This window comes from Phocoena sinus, chromosome 17 (assembly GCF_008692025.1).
Source record: "Phocoena sinus isolate mPhoSin1 chromosome 17, mPhoSin1.pri, whole genome shotgun sequence".
In the NCBI taxonomy this organism is placed as follows: domain Eukaryota; kingdom Metazoa; phylum Chordata; class Mammalia; order Artiodactyla; family Phocoenidae; genus Phocoena; species Phocoena sinus.
In genome coordinates, this window is record NC_045779.1 from 38,371,175 (window position 1) to 38,389,968 (window position 18,794).

The following is an 18,794-nucleotide window of genomic DNA, read 5'->3' on the forward strand; positions in this document are numbered from 1 at the left end:
ACTAAAACAACTTGAAATTAGAGTTGAATCTAAATCATCTGTTACTATCATGTATCTATATTTAGAGATTAGAAATGAATCCCAATTTTATATCTACCTTTGAATAATTTAACTATAACCATGCTTCTCATCACCAACAGTTGAGCAGTTTTTATCAGTTTCAGTATTAGATAACAAAACAGTTTAAAATACATTGAAATGTAAACCAGAAAGATCTACTGGTCTGTATTTATGATTCTCTGGCAGTAAATGAAGTCCTCAACCAAAACAGCTCCTTGAGCTGTAAGAAAAAATAAACACTAACTATTTGATCTAATACATGTAATTTAGTAAAACTCTCATCCAACAAACCTACTTGGTTAATGTAATTTAAAATTAAATATTATAAGGAATATAATATAAGTAAGTGGCATTTTATAACACTTCATAGTTTTTAAAGCTCTTTGAAGGTATTAGACATACATTTTTAAAGTTACAAAATCCAAAGGAATTAAGGATATTACCAAAAATATAAGTGTAGTTTGTTAATCTATTGTATTTCTTACTAGTAGAAATAATAACCAAAAACAATTTTATAGGGGACTTCCCTGGTGGTCCTGTGGTTAAGAATCTGCCTTCCAATGCAGGGGACGCAGGTTCGATCCCTGGTCGGGGAACTAAGATCCCACATGCCACGGGGCAACTAAGCCTGCGTGCCGCAACTACTGAGCCCACGAGCTCTGGAGCCTGCACACCACAACTAGAGAGAAGCCTGCGCACTGCAACGAAGAGCCCGCACGCCGCAATGAAAGATCCCGCAGGCCTCAACTAAGACCTGATGCGGCCAAAAAAACCCACACCGTTTTATATATGTTCTCCATTTCAAAGTGTAGAGAAAAAATTACAAACATGCATCATAGCCACTATTATTATTTTAGATCAACAATTTGCCACTGCAAGATGCCAGCTAACTGAGACATAGTGAGTGGCAGAGAGAGAATAGTGATCCATCATCCACCATCCATCATCCATCATCATGGTATAGGGAAGAGAACAGGAAGACTTCTCTTGAAGAAGATGAAACTTGAGCAGAGTTTTAAAGATAAACAGGAATTCATTACATTAATCAGGTAGATCAGTACAGTTGGAGCTTGAAATGAATTGCAAGCAAGAAAATAAAAGCTAGGAAGCTGGCAAAATAGGAAGAAGACAGAAGATGAGGATACTTATCCTTGAAAGCTCAGACTGTATCCTGTAGGTCAGCATCTCCCAAACATCAGTCTTTCATGACTACCATTACAATTTTTTGCCATACGTGTGATACTATATGTTATTATTTATTATTTTTCTCTAAACCAACTCACTTTTTAAATTAGATTTATTTGAAAACTCTTTCTAAGCATAATTTATCTGTGAAACAAAAAGTTTAATGTGCTATTTCTTTCTAATTATTCATTAACTCAATATGCTACTATTAAAAGTTAAAAATAAAGTTTGTCCACGTATACCTAAAATGATCCCATACACAACCCAGTAAAGTGCATATCACAGATTAGGAAACACTGCTCTAAGTTCTGAGAATTGTAATAATTTTAAGCAAGGAAATGCCATGTTCAGAATTGTTTTCAGAAAAATCAAGCTGGTGGTGCTAAGGAGAATGAACCTGACAAGTATCAGAAGCAGATACACAAGTTAGAAACCACTGCAATAATCCAGATAAAATATAATTTTATGACACCAGTTACTAGAGCTGCTACAGTGAGGTGCCAGAAACAACTAGGATCCAAATGATATTTGGGAGGTCAAAATAATCAAAAGTTTAGGTTTGATTAGATAGAGAAGGTGAGAGAGAAGAAATCAAAGATGATTCTCAGGCCAAGCGAGATAAGATCTCCAAAAGGAAGAACAGATTTGAGAAAGAACATGAATCTAGAAAGTTTCTAGGAAATAGTTTTCCCTTAACTTGTCATCATTCAACGGGTTCTTAGAGTTTGGGGAAATTTACATTCCCAACTCCCTAGTAAATGACCAATATAAAAGTCAAGGTCCTATGCATTAAAAACAAAACAAAAAAGGACTGGAAGGAAATGTACTAACATGTTAGCAGAGACCTTTGATTTCTTTTTACCCCCTTTGTCTGGTTTGTATGTATGTGTGTGTCTTCTATTGATACTTCAACTGTACTTCGACTACAATTCTTTAAGAAAACTCAATTTTAAAAGGAGAGGAGGGGGACTTCCCTGGTGGTGCAGTGCTTAGCAATCCACCTGCCAATGCAGGGGACACGGGTTCCATCCCTGGTCCGGGAAGATCCCACATGCCGTGGAACAACTAAGTCAGTGAGCCACAACTACTGAGCCTGCACTCTCGAGCCTGCAAGCCACAACTACTGAGCCCACATGCCACAACTACTGAAGCCCACGCGCCTAGAGCCGTGCTCCACAACAGAGAGGCCACTGCAATGAGAAGCCTGTGCACCGTAATGAAGAGTAGCCCCCACTCGCTGCAACTAGAGAAAGCCCGTGCACTGCAACGAAGACCCAACGCAGCCAAAAATAAATTTAAAAAAAAAATCTGCTTAAAAAAAGCTGGGGGGCGGCTTCCCTGGTGGCGCAATGGTTGGGAATCCGCCTGCCGATTCAGGGGACGCGGGTTTGTGCCCCGTACATGCTGCGGAGTGGCTGGGCCCGTGATCCGTGGCCACTGGGCCTGCGCGTCCGGAGCCTGTGCTCCACAACGGGAGAGGCCACAACAGTGAGAGGCCCACGTACTGCAAAAAAAAAAAAAAAAAGAACTACCTGCGGAATAAACATACACATTAAGTACCATTTGCCATTCCTACCAACTAAAATATATGCTGTACCCACTGAGATGCATTATATATCAGGCTTGTCCTAGAAAACCATTATGTTGCAGGTTAAATCAAAGCTCAGATTAAACAATTTATTTTCCTACCTCATTCCCATCACACATTCATAAAGGAATATGATCCCTTCTTTCTGATGTGGTCGAAGGTGAAATACAAGGTGAGGATCTATCACTACATCCACAACAGGAAAACAGTTCTTACTGAACATCCACTGGTGATTATTATCTGGTCGTGGCATAACAAGGGAATCTTAAGAAAAACAGAAAAGTATAATTATAAATGTATTCCAATTTCACTCTGTCAGTAACTACATTATCTTGCTCTAATTACTCAGAAGGTAGAACTATTTGCCACCATTTGTGGCAAAAAAACTTTGAAATTCAGTAACATCAATGCTAAGCAAAGGTACAAAATTAAAAAAATAAAATCTCTTGCCTTATTGATGTAAGATTTCATGCAAAGAATTGCGAAGCGCTTTCCAAACTTCATGCCCAAAAGTGCTTTGAAACCACTGAAATTCACTGTTGTCTAATAAAGAATTCAGCCACAACACTTAATAGTTCAGTATTCAGAGCAAAGAGAACTATTTCCAACTGAAAGCACAGGCTGGAATTTTGCCAAGATGCTCTTGCTAATACTCACAACTGCTTATTCTGGAAAGGCTTTCTAAATTTAATATAAAGGCTCCCTTTTTTCATTCTTGTACCCACTAACAATGACCATTACTCCTATTATTCAGAAGAACTGAGAAAGAATGACAAATTTTCCATTGACTTCACCACCATTATTTGCTTAAAGTTAATTACTTTGTTCATAAATGTAAAATTCATGAATCTTTGCAAAGCAGCATTAAGTAACCATCAAATAACAATGTAATTCTTTAGAAACACGCTAATACAATTTAAAAGATTTATTAAAAGTCACCCAAAAAAACAAAATCAAACATAACTAGAAAGCTGGTCTCAACTGATAAATCTGAAATCAGAAAATAAACTCACCAAAATAATTTTTGGATATATTTGTATATTTGGATATATATATATGTATGGTTAAAAAAATAAATTTTAAAAAATAAACAAAAAGAAAAAAGAGAAGAACAAAGATGAGAAAAGGAGATTTTTAAAAAATGGGTTCCAGGAGATCAAATATGGGAATTCCCTGTCAGTCCAGTACTTAAGACTCTGAGCTTTCACTACCGAGGACAAGGGTTCAATCCCTGGTCGGGGAACTAAAATCCCACAAGCTGCATGGTGTGGCTGAAAAAAAAAGAAGATTAAATAAATAACTATCAGTGTGGAAATACATAGTCACAGGAATGAGAGTCTGGTTGTGTTTACTGATAGCAATTACCCAGAAGAAAATTTTCTGTCATCTTCCCACGTTTCTGAGCAACCAGGAATTCACCTCTCATTTTTGAGGTGAATTCCTGGCAGGCAGGGGACTAGGGAGTGAAAATGGAAAACTTGGCCCTTGGGTTTCCTCTATATCCCAGTAACAAAGCAAGAGTGTATGCCTTGTGGATTTCCAACCAAGAAATGGCCCCGTTTTTTTCTATCTTTTAGAAAGGACAAAGGGAAAAAAAGAAGATAGAGGTAAAGACGATACACAGCTCAAGCAAGAAGGACCACAGAATCTTAAGTCATCTAACAAAGTACCCAGCTTCAAGAAAAATAAAACCTAAAGCACCACAGCAATAGGACACCAATTCAAATCTTAAGATGCTCCTCAACCTTCACAATGATGAGGCATCGTTCAATGCTAACAAAATCTGTCATGCTTTAGTTTTAAGTGTACAATTTAGTCCTAACCTTAGCAAGATTAAAAAAAAGAGAGAGAGAATAATCAACTATTTACCATTTACAAAAAGGGCTTGTTACACACACCCACACATGCTCATATACACATATATATAAATTATCACAATAAAATTTTTCATTCATTCAGTCAACAAATATTTATCATACACAACATATACCAGGCACTCTAAGTCTCTATGGTAGTTTTTAGAACCCACATTTTACACATGAGGAGGCAAAAGTATTAATGAAGTGACTCCCCCAACAGGTTGAAGAACCAGTTAGTTCAGTGGTAAAACCAAGACTCTAACTCAGGTCTTTGACCAAGTACAGTATTCTTTTCAGTTCCCCACAGCCCTCTATTTTTACATGACAGGAAGGCAAAGAGAAATAAGAATAAAGGAGAGAAGGAGGCTTGTTAAAAGAGCTAGTGGGACAGACAAAATATTTAGATAAAGAGAAAAATCAGAAGCATAAGCTTCCACTCTCTAAATTTCAATTAAGTCTCAAACAAGCTAGAATAGAGCTAGGAATTTTTAATTTGGGGGTTTTAATCTCAATTATGCCAACAAGTTATTTTAATTCAAGCAAGTCAGTTCATCCTTCTGGGACTCAGTTTCCTCGAATGCATAGTGAAGGGATTGGTCTAAATTACCTAAAAGGTCCCTTTATTTCAAAAATTCTATGTTTCCATAATACTTGCAAGAGGGGAAAATAGTTATTCTAATACTTTTATTTATGATTATTTTAATAGTTATTTTAATGCTTTTATTTTACTACTGTTACAAAAAAAGCCTATTCTCCAACTTCTACATCTACTACACTATAATTCAAATTCCTTGTCTGTCTCCTCTCCAAATGAGAAGCTCTGTCACGACAGTTTCACCTCGGGGCCCAATGTATAAAAGGCACACAAAAAATACTTGTTGACTGAACAATCAAATTTTAAAAAGTCATAAACAGACATGGTTTTATTTTTTATGTAGTTTTTTAATTAAATTCATTAATGTGCAAGTTAACTTGATGAACTGAATTCTCGTGAATAAAATTTGAATTCTTTACATGACATCTGACCTTTCAATATTTTAATACTGAATTAAATCACTAATATACGTGATCAAAGCATATGGTCTTCAAAACGGAAGCTCAAAAATATTCCTAACTCATGAATTTACTAATTTTTCTCCCTACTAAAGATATCAGATTTTACTCAAAATCATATACATGTATGTATGTGTGTATACATCTACAATTTACACAATTTTCCTTTAACACATGTATAGTATTTTGATTACTGTATTCTTGCAATTGTACATATACTTATGAAATAATTTTCACACTATATTGTTACTCAACTTCAACATTATCCCTTACGTCAGACTGTATGTCTGAAAAATAATATTTACTTTTACCTGAAAGCTTTAATACAAAATTTAAACTTTAAATTCACATACCAAAACATCTTTAGACAGTAAAAACATAATAGGTTTTATTATGTTCAAATTAGTTTTGAAATCTTACTTGGTGCATATGGGTCATGGCGTGGTTTGCAATTTTGGAAACTTTTCTGTCTATTTTCCTTTGAATTTAGTTTACAGACACTTTTGAAAGGGTTAGAGAAACACTTCTTGACAGCTTGAGAAGAATGTAAGGCAGCAGAACTTCCTCCTCCAAGCTGAAAACATCTGCCACTGTTGAAATCATCTGGAGAGATTATACCCATGACTTCTATTTCTTTTCCACCAATCGTCATTGTTTGGCCCTCTTCAATCTTTTCAAGCTCTTTGAATTTATATCCAATGCCTTTAAATTGAGAAGAAAAAAATTAATTTAATTTATTGACACTCTAAAATGACTTAATTAGTGTAACCAGAGTCTTCTTCCTGTAACTGTACAGAATAAAAAACTACTTGGAATGCAAATAGCCTCATATAACCATTAGCCAGAACAAAAATATAATTTATCATTTTAGTAAAAACACACACACATACATGCAAAAATCAGAAGGCATAAATAATTATATAGTTATAAAAATTAGCCAAGTTTTAGAGAGGCAAGGCTTTTCTTAATTACTGAAAATACAGCCTATTGTATTCATAGTTTTGCCATCTGCTGTCTGTAGAAAATCAAGCCAAGAAAAGAGTTTGATAGACTATATGGACCCTCCTTTCTTGTGAACAAACTAGAGAAATACCAGGGCAGCTCTATTTCCACTTGGAAACAGCTGGAAATGTGCAGAACTAGCAATAAAAACAATTTCTACCACAACTAGTACTGTACTGTTCCACCTGAGATAGCATAGTAAAAATATATTTGTCATAGAGGCCACTGATAGTCCAAGTTCTAGCTCCTGAATAAAAAGTGGCATAGGGCTTCCATGGTGGCGCAGTGGTTGGGAGTCCGCCTGCCGATGCAGGGGACATGGGTTCGTGCCCCGGTCCAGGAGGATCCCACATGCCGCGGAGCGGCTGGGCCCATGAGCCATGGCCGCTGAGCCTGTGCGTCCGGAGCCTGTGCTCCGCAACGGGAGAGGCCACGGCAGTGAGAGGCCCGCATAACGCAAAAAAAAAAAAAAAGTGGCATATTTTATAATAACAAACTTGAGTTATTATTAATTCAACAGACATTTATTAAGTGCTGCCAGGTGTAAGGTGCTGATGCAATATAAATATGAGTAAGTTAGTCAGAGTCTGTTTAAAATGAACTCATTAACCAGATAGAGTGAGGGAATTTAGATTCCTATGCTTGTCTACATTAAATGCATGGTTTTTGTGCCACTAGGAGGGGCAAAAACTGTGTACAACAAAAACTTTTTAAAGTCTCTAAAAACAAAAAATAAAAGATCATCACATTTTAGAAAACATGACATGACCCTTTTAAAACTAGCTGGAAATTGCTACAATTCCCTATTAAAACTGGGCTAATCGTTATAATCTATGCCAACTGGTAACTACATAATATACATTCTTCAATTATTTATGACAGAGGTCTGATATAGGAAGAAGGTATTTGGCTGGAGCTCCTCAATGCTAAAGACCCATCCCTCCATTTCCCAGACTATCTCAATTCAACAACAGTCTTGATCTCTCCACACTAAGGAAGAGAATAGTTTTATCTTCATATAGAATCCAACACTATTAATCCAATTCCTATTAATCACATGAAAATGGGAGATAAGAATAAACATAATTTTGAGGCATCTTCAAAAGTCTCTAATTCCAAGATCTCTCATTTCACTTTGATCCATGGTGATGACTGTCTCAAACATCTCTAAGTCTCCAGAAGACTTTCTTTAAACTCTTGAACTCTGTTTCCCACACCTGTTCTTTTCTGGGTATTGTGTAATGACAGTCAAATGAATCTGACTACATTATCACAAGCTATTAGCAATTTCAGCATTACAGCCTTCAGTTTTCTTAAGAGTGTTTATGCCTACATTAACAATATTTAAATGCTGTATACCCAATTTATTTAAAAGAAAAACCGCTTGCATTATAGGCAATAACTTGCAAGATTAACTCCAGGTTGATATATTTATTAATGTTATAATTAAGCAACCAAGTCTTATGTTTGGATGTTTTCACTTTGAAAGCCAATTAAAACCTCCATTAATGTTTAAACCAGTGGATTCAACTCCTGCTGGATATGAGAATCATCTGGAAATCTAAAACATATGGATGTCCAGCCCCTCTCCCCACCATCCAGACCAAATAATCAGAGCCTCAGAGGTCAAGGCCTAAGCACTGGCATTTTTTAAAAGCACCATAGGTGACTGTACTTGGGTAGTCAGAGCAAAAACCCACTGTTTATAAACTAATCTGCATTTATCACTACTTGCAACTGAAAGATCATTTTATTACAAACTATACATACTCAAAACCATATATACTATACCTTATGGGTAACAGATGTTCCAGAGTAATTTTGATAATTTTTACCTCTCTACGAGGCTTTAGAATATAATTTCACTAAATAGGTATAAACAAGTTCTCCAAAAATTTTGCCTCAATCTACCCTAACCAACAACATGGAATGTGTACTGCAATTTTTCTTTTTAAATTTCTCTAAACACTAAGAATAATAGTGAATATATAGCATTTGTTCAATATTTTTATAATAAAAAATTCTATTGCAGATAATTCCATACAGCCTCAACTCTTGCCTCTTTGCCACTGCCCTTCATATACTATATTCCTGAAACACTGAAGTAGTTTTGCCTTTGAACCTGTACATATGCCTTGCCCCTTTCTCATCCCCTACAAAATTATCCATCCTTCAAATATTACCTTAAACAATAACTCCTATGAAGCTTTCCGTTAGCCTCGAAGGTCAACTTAAATGGTCCTTCTGTATATGCTTGTATTGTGCTTAGCAAAAATTCTCATTGAAACAATTACCTTAGTGCTTCCTAATTATTAATTACATTGCCCTGTCCCCACTAAACTGTAAACTATATCCATCTTTGAATGCTTACTCCTAGCATAGTGCTTAGCACATAAGTTACTGAAAGCTATAAATTATGGTGTTTTCAAATGAATGAGTGAACTTGTAGAACAGATTTTATAATTCTGGGCCACACTCAGAACTGAACAGTAAGAGACAATGCAAAACAACCATAATGGTTTTAGGTATTCTGAATTTGTGGACTAATTTGTACAAATCATGCTGGCAACACTTTATAACGGAAATAATGGTAACCTCCAATTTGTATGTATTAATCTAGGTCATGTCTAGTCATTATCTCCTTGCTATTTTTCAAATTTTTTTAGGTATCATTGAAGTTAAATTTATCATTCCACTCCTAATACCAACATTTTTTAAACTTTTAATCACTCAGCATTCTGGAAAAAAAAAAAAGATGTAAAACACACCAAGACAAACTGCTTAATCTCACAAAAATGCCAATGTAACTGTATATACCTGGATGGCCATTTTTGGAGAAAATGAAACCATGGGATGAGATTCATCTCACTGAGTATACGTAAGACTGCCAGACTCACGATTAAGAGATAATTTTATGTTTATGAGATAATTTAGACATGAAAGTCAATTAAGGAACAACTTTGTAAAACCCAATTACATTTCAATTTTGTTGCCAGAGATATATATTAATTTTAGACCAAATCATAAACATCAGGTAATATAACAATACCTCTTCCAATGTCTTTGCCTTCCAAATCCTTTAATGTAAATGACTTTCCTTTTACAATAAGAACAGCATCGCCTTCCCACTTTTTGTGTTTTTTCTTTGAAGGCTTACACCAAACAACACTGAAATATTTAACTAGGCTATCAGGCTCCTCTTCTTGTCCCTTAGACACTGTTATTTCTTTAGGGGCTAAATGAACTAGAATAAAAAATAAAATAAAAACCACATTATTAAAGATGACTTTAATATTTAAATAGTAAGATCATGCAACAAATAAAAGCACAGGTGAATTAGATTGTATTAAGTATTTTTTCATGCACATGTTAGCATTTTATAAACTGGGAAATTGCAAATGTCACGTGCTAACATTACCATGAGTATGATGAATGTAAATTTCTTATCATCATACAAACTATGTTAAAATAAAATAACATAATAATCACTGGCAAGATTTTAAACTCTACTAATTAAAGATAAAATTTCAGCATCCATGGAAAAAGATCTATAATCACATTCTGAATAAACAACTGATTTAATTAACAGTGACATGACAAAATCAAGGAAAAGTAATATAAGATCACAGAGTTCTCTCAAAGAAAAACCTGTAGTTTTTTCAAATAAGAACAAAGTAAAACAGTAAAGTAGCAATCAGACTAAATTTCATTAATATACTCTTGTCTCCTAGTTAGGGAGCAATCAGGTTGGACCACTGATTCTGAGAATTCAGTAGTATATAATCAGGAAATCAAGTTTCTTACGAAAGTCTATACTCCTCTTGAAAACATTTCCAATATCACCTTACAAAAACATATCCAAACAGTCTAACACAGAAAATTCTCCAGCAATGGAGAAACTAATTTATGGTGATAGAAACCAGAAAGTGGTTGCTGCCTCTACAGTTGGGAAATTGACTGGAAAGAGGCAGGAGAGAAGAATTTGTTCTATTGTCATACTGAGTGAAGTAAGTCAGAGAAAGACGAATATCATATGATATCACTTATATGTGGAATCTAAAAAAGGGGTACAAATGAACTTATCTACAAAACAGAAACAGAGTTACAGATGTAGAAAACAAACTTACCGTTACCAGGGGTAAGGCGGGGGTGGAGAGGGGGAGGGATAAATTGGGAGATTGGACCAACACATACACACTACTATATATAAGACAGATAACTAATAAGCACTTACAGTATAGCACAGGGAACTCTATTCAATACTCTGTAATGACCTATATGGGAAAAGAATCTAAAAAAGAGTGGATATATGTATATATATAACTGATTCACTTTGCTGTACACCTGAAACTAACACAACATTGTAAATCAACTATACTCCAATACAAATTAAAAAAAAATAAATACAAGAATTTGTTCTGAGTGACAGGTACATGCGTATACACATTTAACAAAAATCATCACTGATCATTTAAGAGCTATACATTTTATTGCATGTAAATTATAGTTCAACTTAAAAAAGATAAAACATAATAAAATAAGACAAAGAATAACAGCAGAATAGGTTGAAAGGCATGTATATGATATTCTATATAATGATATCTTTTAGTGTTTTGAAGCAAAAACACTAAAAGTTATCTATTAATTCAAAGTACACTTGACACTAGAGACAAAATCTCCCCTTATTTCTGTCTTATTTTCTCTTTTCCCCTTGGCAGTTACAGTTAAAACATGAGCACTTCCTTGAGGAATACAGACCACCCTCATACTGAGCCCTAGCTCTTACTTCTCACCTAACTTGTACACTATATTTTCAATGGCTAGATAAAAGTTATTCCAGCTGAACAGAGGAAAATCTCATTCCCCCATCACTGAAGAGCTATTCACTATGTCTTTTACCAAATACACACTTGACCCGTGGAAGCTATCAAAACAATATAATTTACAAAACAAAAACCAAATGATTACTTTATCTTTTAAAATACACCACCTACTTAATGGGACTTCCCTGGTGGCACAGTGGTTAAGAATCCACCTCCCAATGCAGGGGACACCGGTTTGATCTCTGGTCCAGGAAGATCTCACATGCCACGGAGCAACTAAGCCAGTGTGCCACAACTACAGAGCCTGCACTCTAGAGCCCGTGAGCCACAACTACTGAGCCCACGTGCCACAACTACTGAAGCTCATGTGCTTAGAGCCAATGCTCCGCAACGAGAGAAGCCACCGCAATGAGAAGCCCGCGCACTGCAACAAAGAGTAGTCCCCACTCGCCACAACTAGAGAAAGCCTGTGTGCAGCAAAGATCCAATGCAGCCAAAAATAAATAAATAAATGAATTTACAAGATACACTTCACATCCACTAGGATGATAAGTATCAAACAGATAATAAAAAGTGTGATGCAGACGTGGAGAAATTGGAATCCTCACACACTGCTGGTGGAATGTAAAATAATACAGCCACTTTAGAAAACAGATCTGCAGTTCTTCAAAAGATTAGAGTTACCATATGACCCAGCAATTCCACTCCTAGGTATATGCTCAAGAGAGAGAAAAACACATTCACACAAAAAACTTGTACATGAATGTTTATACCAGGATTATTCATAATGGCCCAAAGGTAGAAACATCCCAAATATCCATTCAACTGACAAATGAATAAACAAATTGTGGTACATCACTACAATGTAATATTATTCAGCCATTAAAAGGATTAAAATACCGATACATGCTACAACATGTATAAACCTTGAAAACATTATGCTAAGTGAGAGAAGCCAGTCACCAAAGGACTACACATTACATGATTCCATTTATATGAAATGTCCAGAACAGGTAAATCTATACAGACAGAAAGTAGTTTAGTGGTTACTTAGGGCTGGGAGGTGAGGGTGAGTTGTGGGTGGGGGGGGGGCACATGGTGGGGGCGGGTTGAAAGCTAAAGAGTACAGGATTTCTTTTTTTTTTTAATAAATTTATTTGTTTGTTTATTTATGGCTGTGTTGGGTCTTGTTGTGTGCAGGCTTTTTCTAGTTGCGGTGAGCGGGGGCTACTCTTTGTTATGGTGCACAGGCTTCTCATTGCAGTGGCTTCTCTTGTTACGGAGCACAGGCTCTAGGCGCAAGGTCTTCAGTAGTTGTGGCTCGTGGGCTCAGCAGTTGTGGCTCATAGGCTCTAGAGCGCAGGCTCAGTAGTTGTGGTGCATGGACTTAGCTGCTCCGCAGCATGTGGGATCTTCCTGGACCAGGGCTCGAACCCGTGTCCCCTGCATTGGCAGGTGGATTCTTTTTTTGTTTGTTTGTTTTGGTTTTGGTTTTTGCGGTACACGGGCCTCTCACTGTTGTGGCCTCTCCCGTTGTGGAGCACAGGCTCCGGACGCGCAGGCTCAGCGGCCATGGCTCATGGGTCCAGCCGCTCCGCGGTATGTGGGATCTTCCCGGACCGGGGCATGAACCCGTGTCCCCTGCATCGGCAGGCGGACTCTCAACCACTGCGCCACCAGGGAAGCCCTGGCAGGTGGATTCTTAACCACTGTGCCACCAGGGAAGTCCCCAGGATTTCTTTTTGAAGTGTTGAAAACATCTTACAATGGTAGTGATAGTTGCACATAACTGTGAATATACTACTAAAAATTATTAATTATATGTTTTATGTGGGTGAATTATATGGTATGTGAATTATAAATCAATAAAGTTGTTTCAAAACATGACATATCACCACACACTCACTAAATTGACTAAAATTTTTTAAACTGACTATATTAAGTGTTAACAAAGATGTAGAGTCAATTATAACTTAAAAAAAAAGAGATGTTGAGCACCTAGAAATATCACACACTACTGGAAGGAATGTAAAGTAGTACAATCACTTTGGAAAACAGTTTGGCAGACTCCTAGAAAGTTAAACATACACCTCCTATAACCAGTCATTCCACTGGAAGGTATTTACCAAAGAGAAAACATATGACAAAAAAAAAAAACCTTGTACAACTTCAAGCCAGGTAAACCAATCTCCTGAAAGCCTGAAAAACCAGTCACTACTAGAATTCAGTTAATGCATATGTTGATCATTGGTATTCATGGATTTAGAAAGTGAATCTTGACTCTCTCCAAACAATAAATTATCTTCAGAACCATCAAAGCTTTTTTCTGAGAAAACAAATGATTGATATGCAGCTGAGACAGCTGTGTTCAGAATGCTTGGCCCAATGACCTTTTATCAGTCCCTGAAAGGACTCTGGCTGCTATAATCCTGAACAGAACAGTCAAGCAGGCAAAGGACTTAAGTGCAGTGGCCCCAGTTTCCGGCTTTCCTCTCATAATGAAGGTGTTTGAACAAAGGGTAATTTTATATACTTCTTTGGGGGAAAACATGCTTCTAATATACCAGGAATTATGATGTAGAGTTTTTAGCCTCCTCTTTTGATATATTATTGTGAATACATTTCCCATATCATTAAATTAAAAAGTAAAATGGTGTTTAATATCTGCATAATGGTATTACCAATGATATTCCCACCAACGGAGAGGATCCACTTCACTACTATATATCAGCATAATATATTACCTTACGAATTTTTCTCTAACTGTAGTTATTTTTTGTTACAATTATCATACAGTAAAACTGACTTTTTCTCTTGGTGTACAGTTTTACAAATTTTAACACAGGTATAAATTTATTTACCCACTACCACAATCAGGATATAGAAGAGTTCTATCACTCCAAAAGTCTCCCTCAGGCTATTCCTTTTTAGTCAGACCCTAACCCTATTCAGTTACTGATCTGTTTTCTACCAATATAGTTTTGTCTTTTTGAGAATGTCGAATAAATGGAAATCATACAGTATACAACCTTTCAAGCTGGTTTCTCCCACTCAGCATAATGTCTCTGAGATTCATCCCAAGTTGCTGCCTGTATCAAGCTTCTTCCTTATTATTGTACGGAATACTGACAGTTGAGGTGTTTCTAGCTCTTAACTATCACAAATCAAGCTGCTATGAACATCTATGTACAGATTTTTGTGTAAACATTCATCTTTACCAATTTAACAAACAGAAATGGCATTTACTTAACATTATAATTTGAATTTCATTATTAGTGGTTTATATATATATATATATATATATATATACACACACACATCTCTTCTTTGCTTGACTCCTCTAATTTCACACTACAAAGGATGCACCTAAAATAAGTTTCATTTCTTTAAACTGCATTTTCAATCTGATCTGAAAACCCTCAACATTCATTCATCCAGCAACTTATAGATTGCCCAAAATGTACTCTAAACCCAAACTCTTATCTTATTACAACATTTCAGTGACGTCTATGAGTAGAAAACAGGCATTAAAGAGAACCTGAATTATAAGAAATTATGTCAAAATTAAAATATAAAACACTATTAAATTTTAGTATGTAAAAGGCTAACACTTAAAAAGTGTCGACTGTTGCTAGAAGAATCAAGAATCCATTTACATCTTCTTTAATATAAGGAATTCACTATACCTTCTATTGTAATAAAATTTTACATAACTTGTGGAATTTTAAATAAGCCCAGGTCATTTAAACACTCCTCTCTATCCCTCCCCCCTAAAAAAAGAAAACTATTATGTTTTGGCAACATGTAGCATTTAACAGATTTAAATGTGCCAGGTTGAAATAAGCCCACTCACTAGAAATTATTAAACATCATTCTGTAACTCAATAAATGATTATGTTTTAGCAACAGGTCCAAAGGTTGATTCTTTTTATTTCTTAATGAGGATTAGTTTCTCATTAAGAGAAACTTAATAAGAGAAACAATGAGGGATAATTAGTGCATTATTTTAGGGGTAATAAAGAGCTCTTAAAAAGATCACTCTTGACTTCCCACTTGCTAAACTCCTTTCCCCACAATAAATCACAGAAAGAGGCCACAGCATGGAAAAATAAAGTTATTCTGTGATGCGTTATGTTCAGGAATAAACTAGAACACATGCATAAAAAGGGAACTTATACTGCCTGAAAAAGCTGCCTGCCCCCATGTTTCCACTTCAAGCACCCAAACACCCACTTAACTCCCTCCGTTTCTTCAAATTCCCAGTCACTCCTCAACTTCTCCAATCTGGCTTCCAGTCTGATCCTCCCCCAAAGCTGCCTGGTTAAAAGCCACTAAGGAGCTCTTTGTCAATAAATCCACAGGTTACTTTTTAGTCCTGACCACAGTTCTCAAAAAGCATTGGACAATGTTGACCACTTCTACCTTGAAATATTGAACTCCATTTTTATAGCTTCTAACACACTTCAGATTTTCCTCCTCCTTTCATTGCTGTGTCTTAAACATCTTTGCCAGTTCTTACTTTTTTGTCTAACCTTTGTTTATTGGAGTTCTTCCTGAGTTCTAGGCCCTCCTCCCCTCACTGTGCACCACTTCTCCTTAAAATTAGCTCATCTACTCCCATGGGTTCAATACCTTCCCTGTACTAACTTAAAATTTTTTCTCTAGCCCAGATCATGACTCTAGATCTGTAAGTATACCAGTATATCCAGTTGGATCCACATGAATGTCTCATAAACATCTCCAACTCACCAGGTCCACTTCTCTTCTCTCCAAAAACTGCTCCTCCTTCAGTTTTCCTATTTCTCAGGGAAAGTACTACCACCCTTATCCAAGCCAAAAATTGGAAATCATCCACGACATTCTTCATTTTCTCAGTTCCAGAGCCAATCAACCACAAAACCCAGATGATTCTATCCCCTCCATGGTTCTCAAAGCTGTGTACTGTTTGCCTTCTGCATTATCTCTACTCTTTCCAAGTCATCATCTCTGGTCTGGACTACTGTACCATTATTGTTGGGTCTTCCAAACAGTTCTGTTGAAGTCTTCTCTTGCCACCTCTACTCCCTAAAGCCATTTTCCATACTTACTATATCTATTTTTAAAAGTAAATCTGATCATGCATTTGTCTTAAAGGTATTGAAGAAAACACTACTTCCAGCCAAAGGGCCTTCTACCTCTCTTCCTCCAACACACTGATCTAAATTAACTTCTACTCAGCTTTCCATAGTTTAAATTTCCCTGACTGCCAAACTATGTCAAGTTGCGTTATTATCTCAGCATTAACTCAGCAATTAATTATGTGACAAATGATTTAATGTAAACCTTCCCCACTAAACTATAAAGTGTTGAGAGGAGGGTCTCTTTTGATCTTGGTCATCACCATATTCCCATAACAACAGGTAGTTTTCAAAACTGCCATTTTGATTCTAGGCACATTTTTCCTTCATGATTATAAAAATATTAAATGAAAGCAGAATTACCTCATTAGAGAAATGCAAATCAAAACTACAGATCAAAACTCACATCAGTCAGAATGGCCAGCATCAAAAAATCTACAAACAATAAATGCTGGAGAGGGTGTGGAGAAAAGGGAACCCTCTTGCACTGTTGGTGGGAATGTAAATTGATACAGCCACTATGGAGAACAGTATGGAGGTTCCTTAAAAAACTAAAAATAGAACTACCATACAATCCAGCAATCCCACTACTGGGAATATATCCTGAGAAAACCATAATTCAAAAAGAGTCATGTATCAGAATATTGATTGCAGCTCTATTTACAACAGCCAGGACATGGAAGCAACCTAAGTGTCCATTGACAGATGAATGGATGAAGAAGATATGGCACATATATATAATGGAATATTACTCAGCCATAAAAAGAAATTGAGTTATTTGTAGTGAGGTGGATGGACCGAGAGTCTGTCATACAGAGTGAAGTAAGTCAGAAAGAGAAAAACAAATACTATATGCTAACACATACATATGGAATCTAAAAAATAAAAGTGGTTCTGATGAACCTAGGGGCAGGACAAGAATAAAGATGCAGACGTAGAAAATGGACTTGAGGACATGGGGAGGGGGAAGGGTAAGCTGGGACGAAGTGAGAGAGTAGCATTGACACACACACTACCAAATGTAAAACAGCTAGCTAAAAAAAAAAAAAAAAAGCTAGCTAGTGGGAAGCAGCTGCATAGCACAGGTAGATCAGCTCGGTGCTTTGTGACCACCTAGAGGGGTGAGACAGTGAGGGTGGGAGGGAGATGCAAGAGGGAAGGGGATATGGGGATATATGTATGCATATAGCTGATTCACTTTGTTATACAGCAGAAAGTAACACAACATTGTAAAGTAATTATACTCCAATAAAGATGGTAAAAAATTAATTTTTTTAATTAATTAATTTTAAAATTAATCTTCATTGAGAAAGTAGCCTGAGAAATTAACTTTGAACCCAGCTGCATTATTGTACATACTGTACATTCAGGATTATTTTCCAAGTAAATGTTATTACAAAGATTTGATTCATCGGTCACTTCTTCATATATCGTATTTTCCTGATTATAGCTTTTGCCAACATGAATTTTCTTTTATAACTATAATTTCTACCAAATACAGTTTTGTTAAATCAGATTTTGCCTAAATATTATGAAGACTGTATTACTCCATTAGTTTTTAGTCAAAAAAAAGTTACCAGTTTTTAGGTAAGTTAGTTGTCATGTGTTAGTTTTGTTGTTTCATGAACCTTGATTTTTCCGGATAAAGTTTTGAGGGTTTTAGCATTAACGAAAAAGATGGGATGCTTTGATCAGTTTTTTAATTCTAAAAAAATCTGTGATGTGCAATTTTGGACAATTTCAATTAGTTTTCTTTTTACACTATTTCTACCAGTAGCAGTCTCTGTACACTAAGTAAAAGACTGACAGGGCTTCCCTGGTGGCGCAGTGGTTGAGAGTCCGCCTTGCCGATGCAGGGGACATGGGTTCGTGCCCTGGTCCGGGAAGATCCCACATGCTGCGGAGCGGCTGGGCCCGTGAGCCATGGCTGCTGAGCCTGCGCATCCGGAGCCTGTGCTCCGCAATGGGAGAGGCCCCAACAGTGAGAGGCCCGCATACCGCAAAAAAAAAAAAAAAAAAAAAAGACTGACAATATCTTTCTGCGTTTTTCAAAGTTGTTCCCATTTTTTACTTGGTTATCTAACAGAAAAGTGCAATTCCTCAGGAT

At 36.3% G+C, this 18,794-nt stretch overlaps 1 protein-coding gene across 2 annotated transcripts in view; it reads right to left on the minus strand.

The window, feature by feature from the left end:
- RAD54B (RAD54 homolog B) overlaps nucleotides 1-18,794 on the minus strand; it is a 96,317-nt gene that overhangs the window by 26,553 nt on the left and 50,970 nt on the right. For both annotated transcript variants that reach the window (XM_032610503.1, XM_032610501.1), the window contains exons 4-6: nucleotides 9,797-9,991; nucleotides 6,166-6,447; nucleotides 2,935-3,097 (exon numbers count right to left, since the gene is read on the minus strand). In XM_032610503.1, coding sequence (XP_032466394.1) covers nucleotides 2,935-3,097; nucleotides 6,166-6,447; nucleotides 9,797-9,991 — 640 coding nt within the window. The remainder of the gene's footprint in view (nucleotides 1-2,934; nucleotides 3,098-6,165; nucleotides 6,448-9,796; nucleotides 9,992-18,794) is intronic.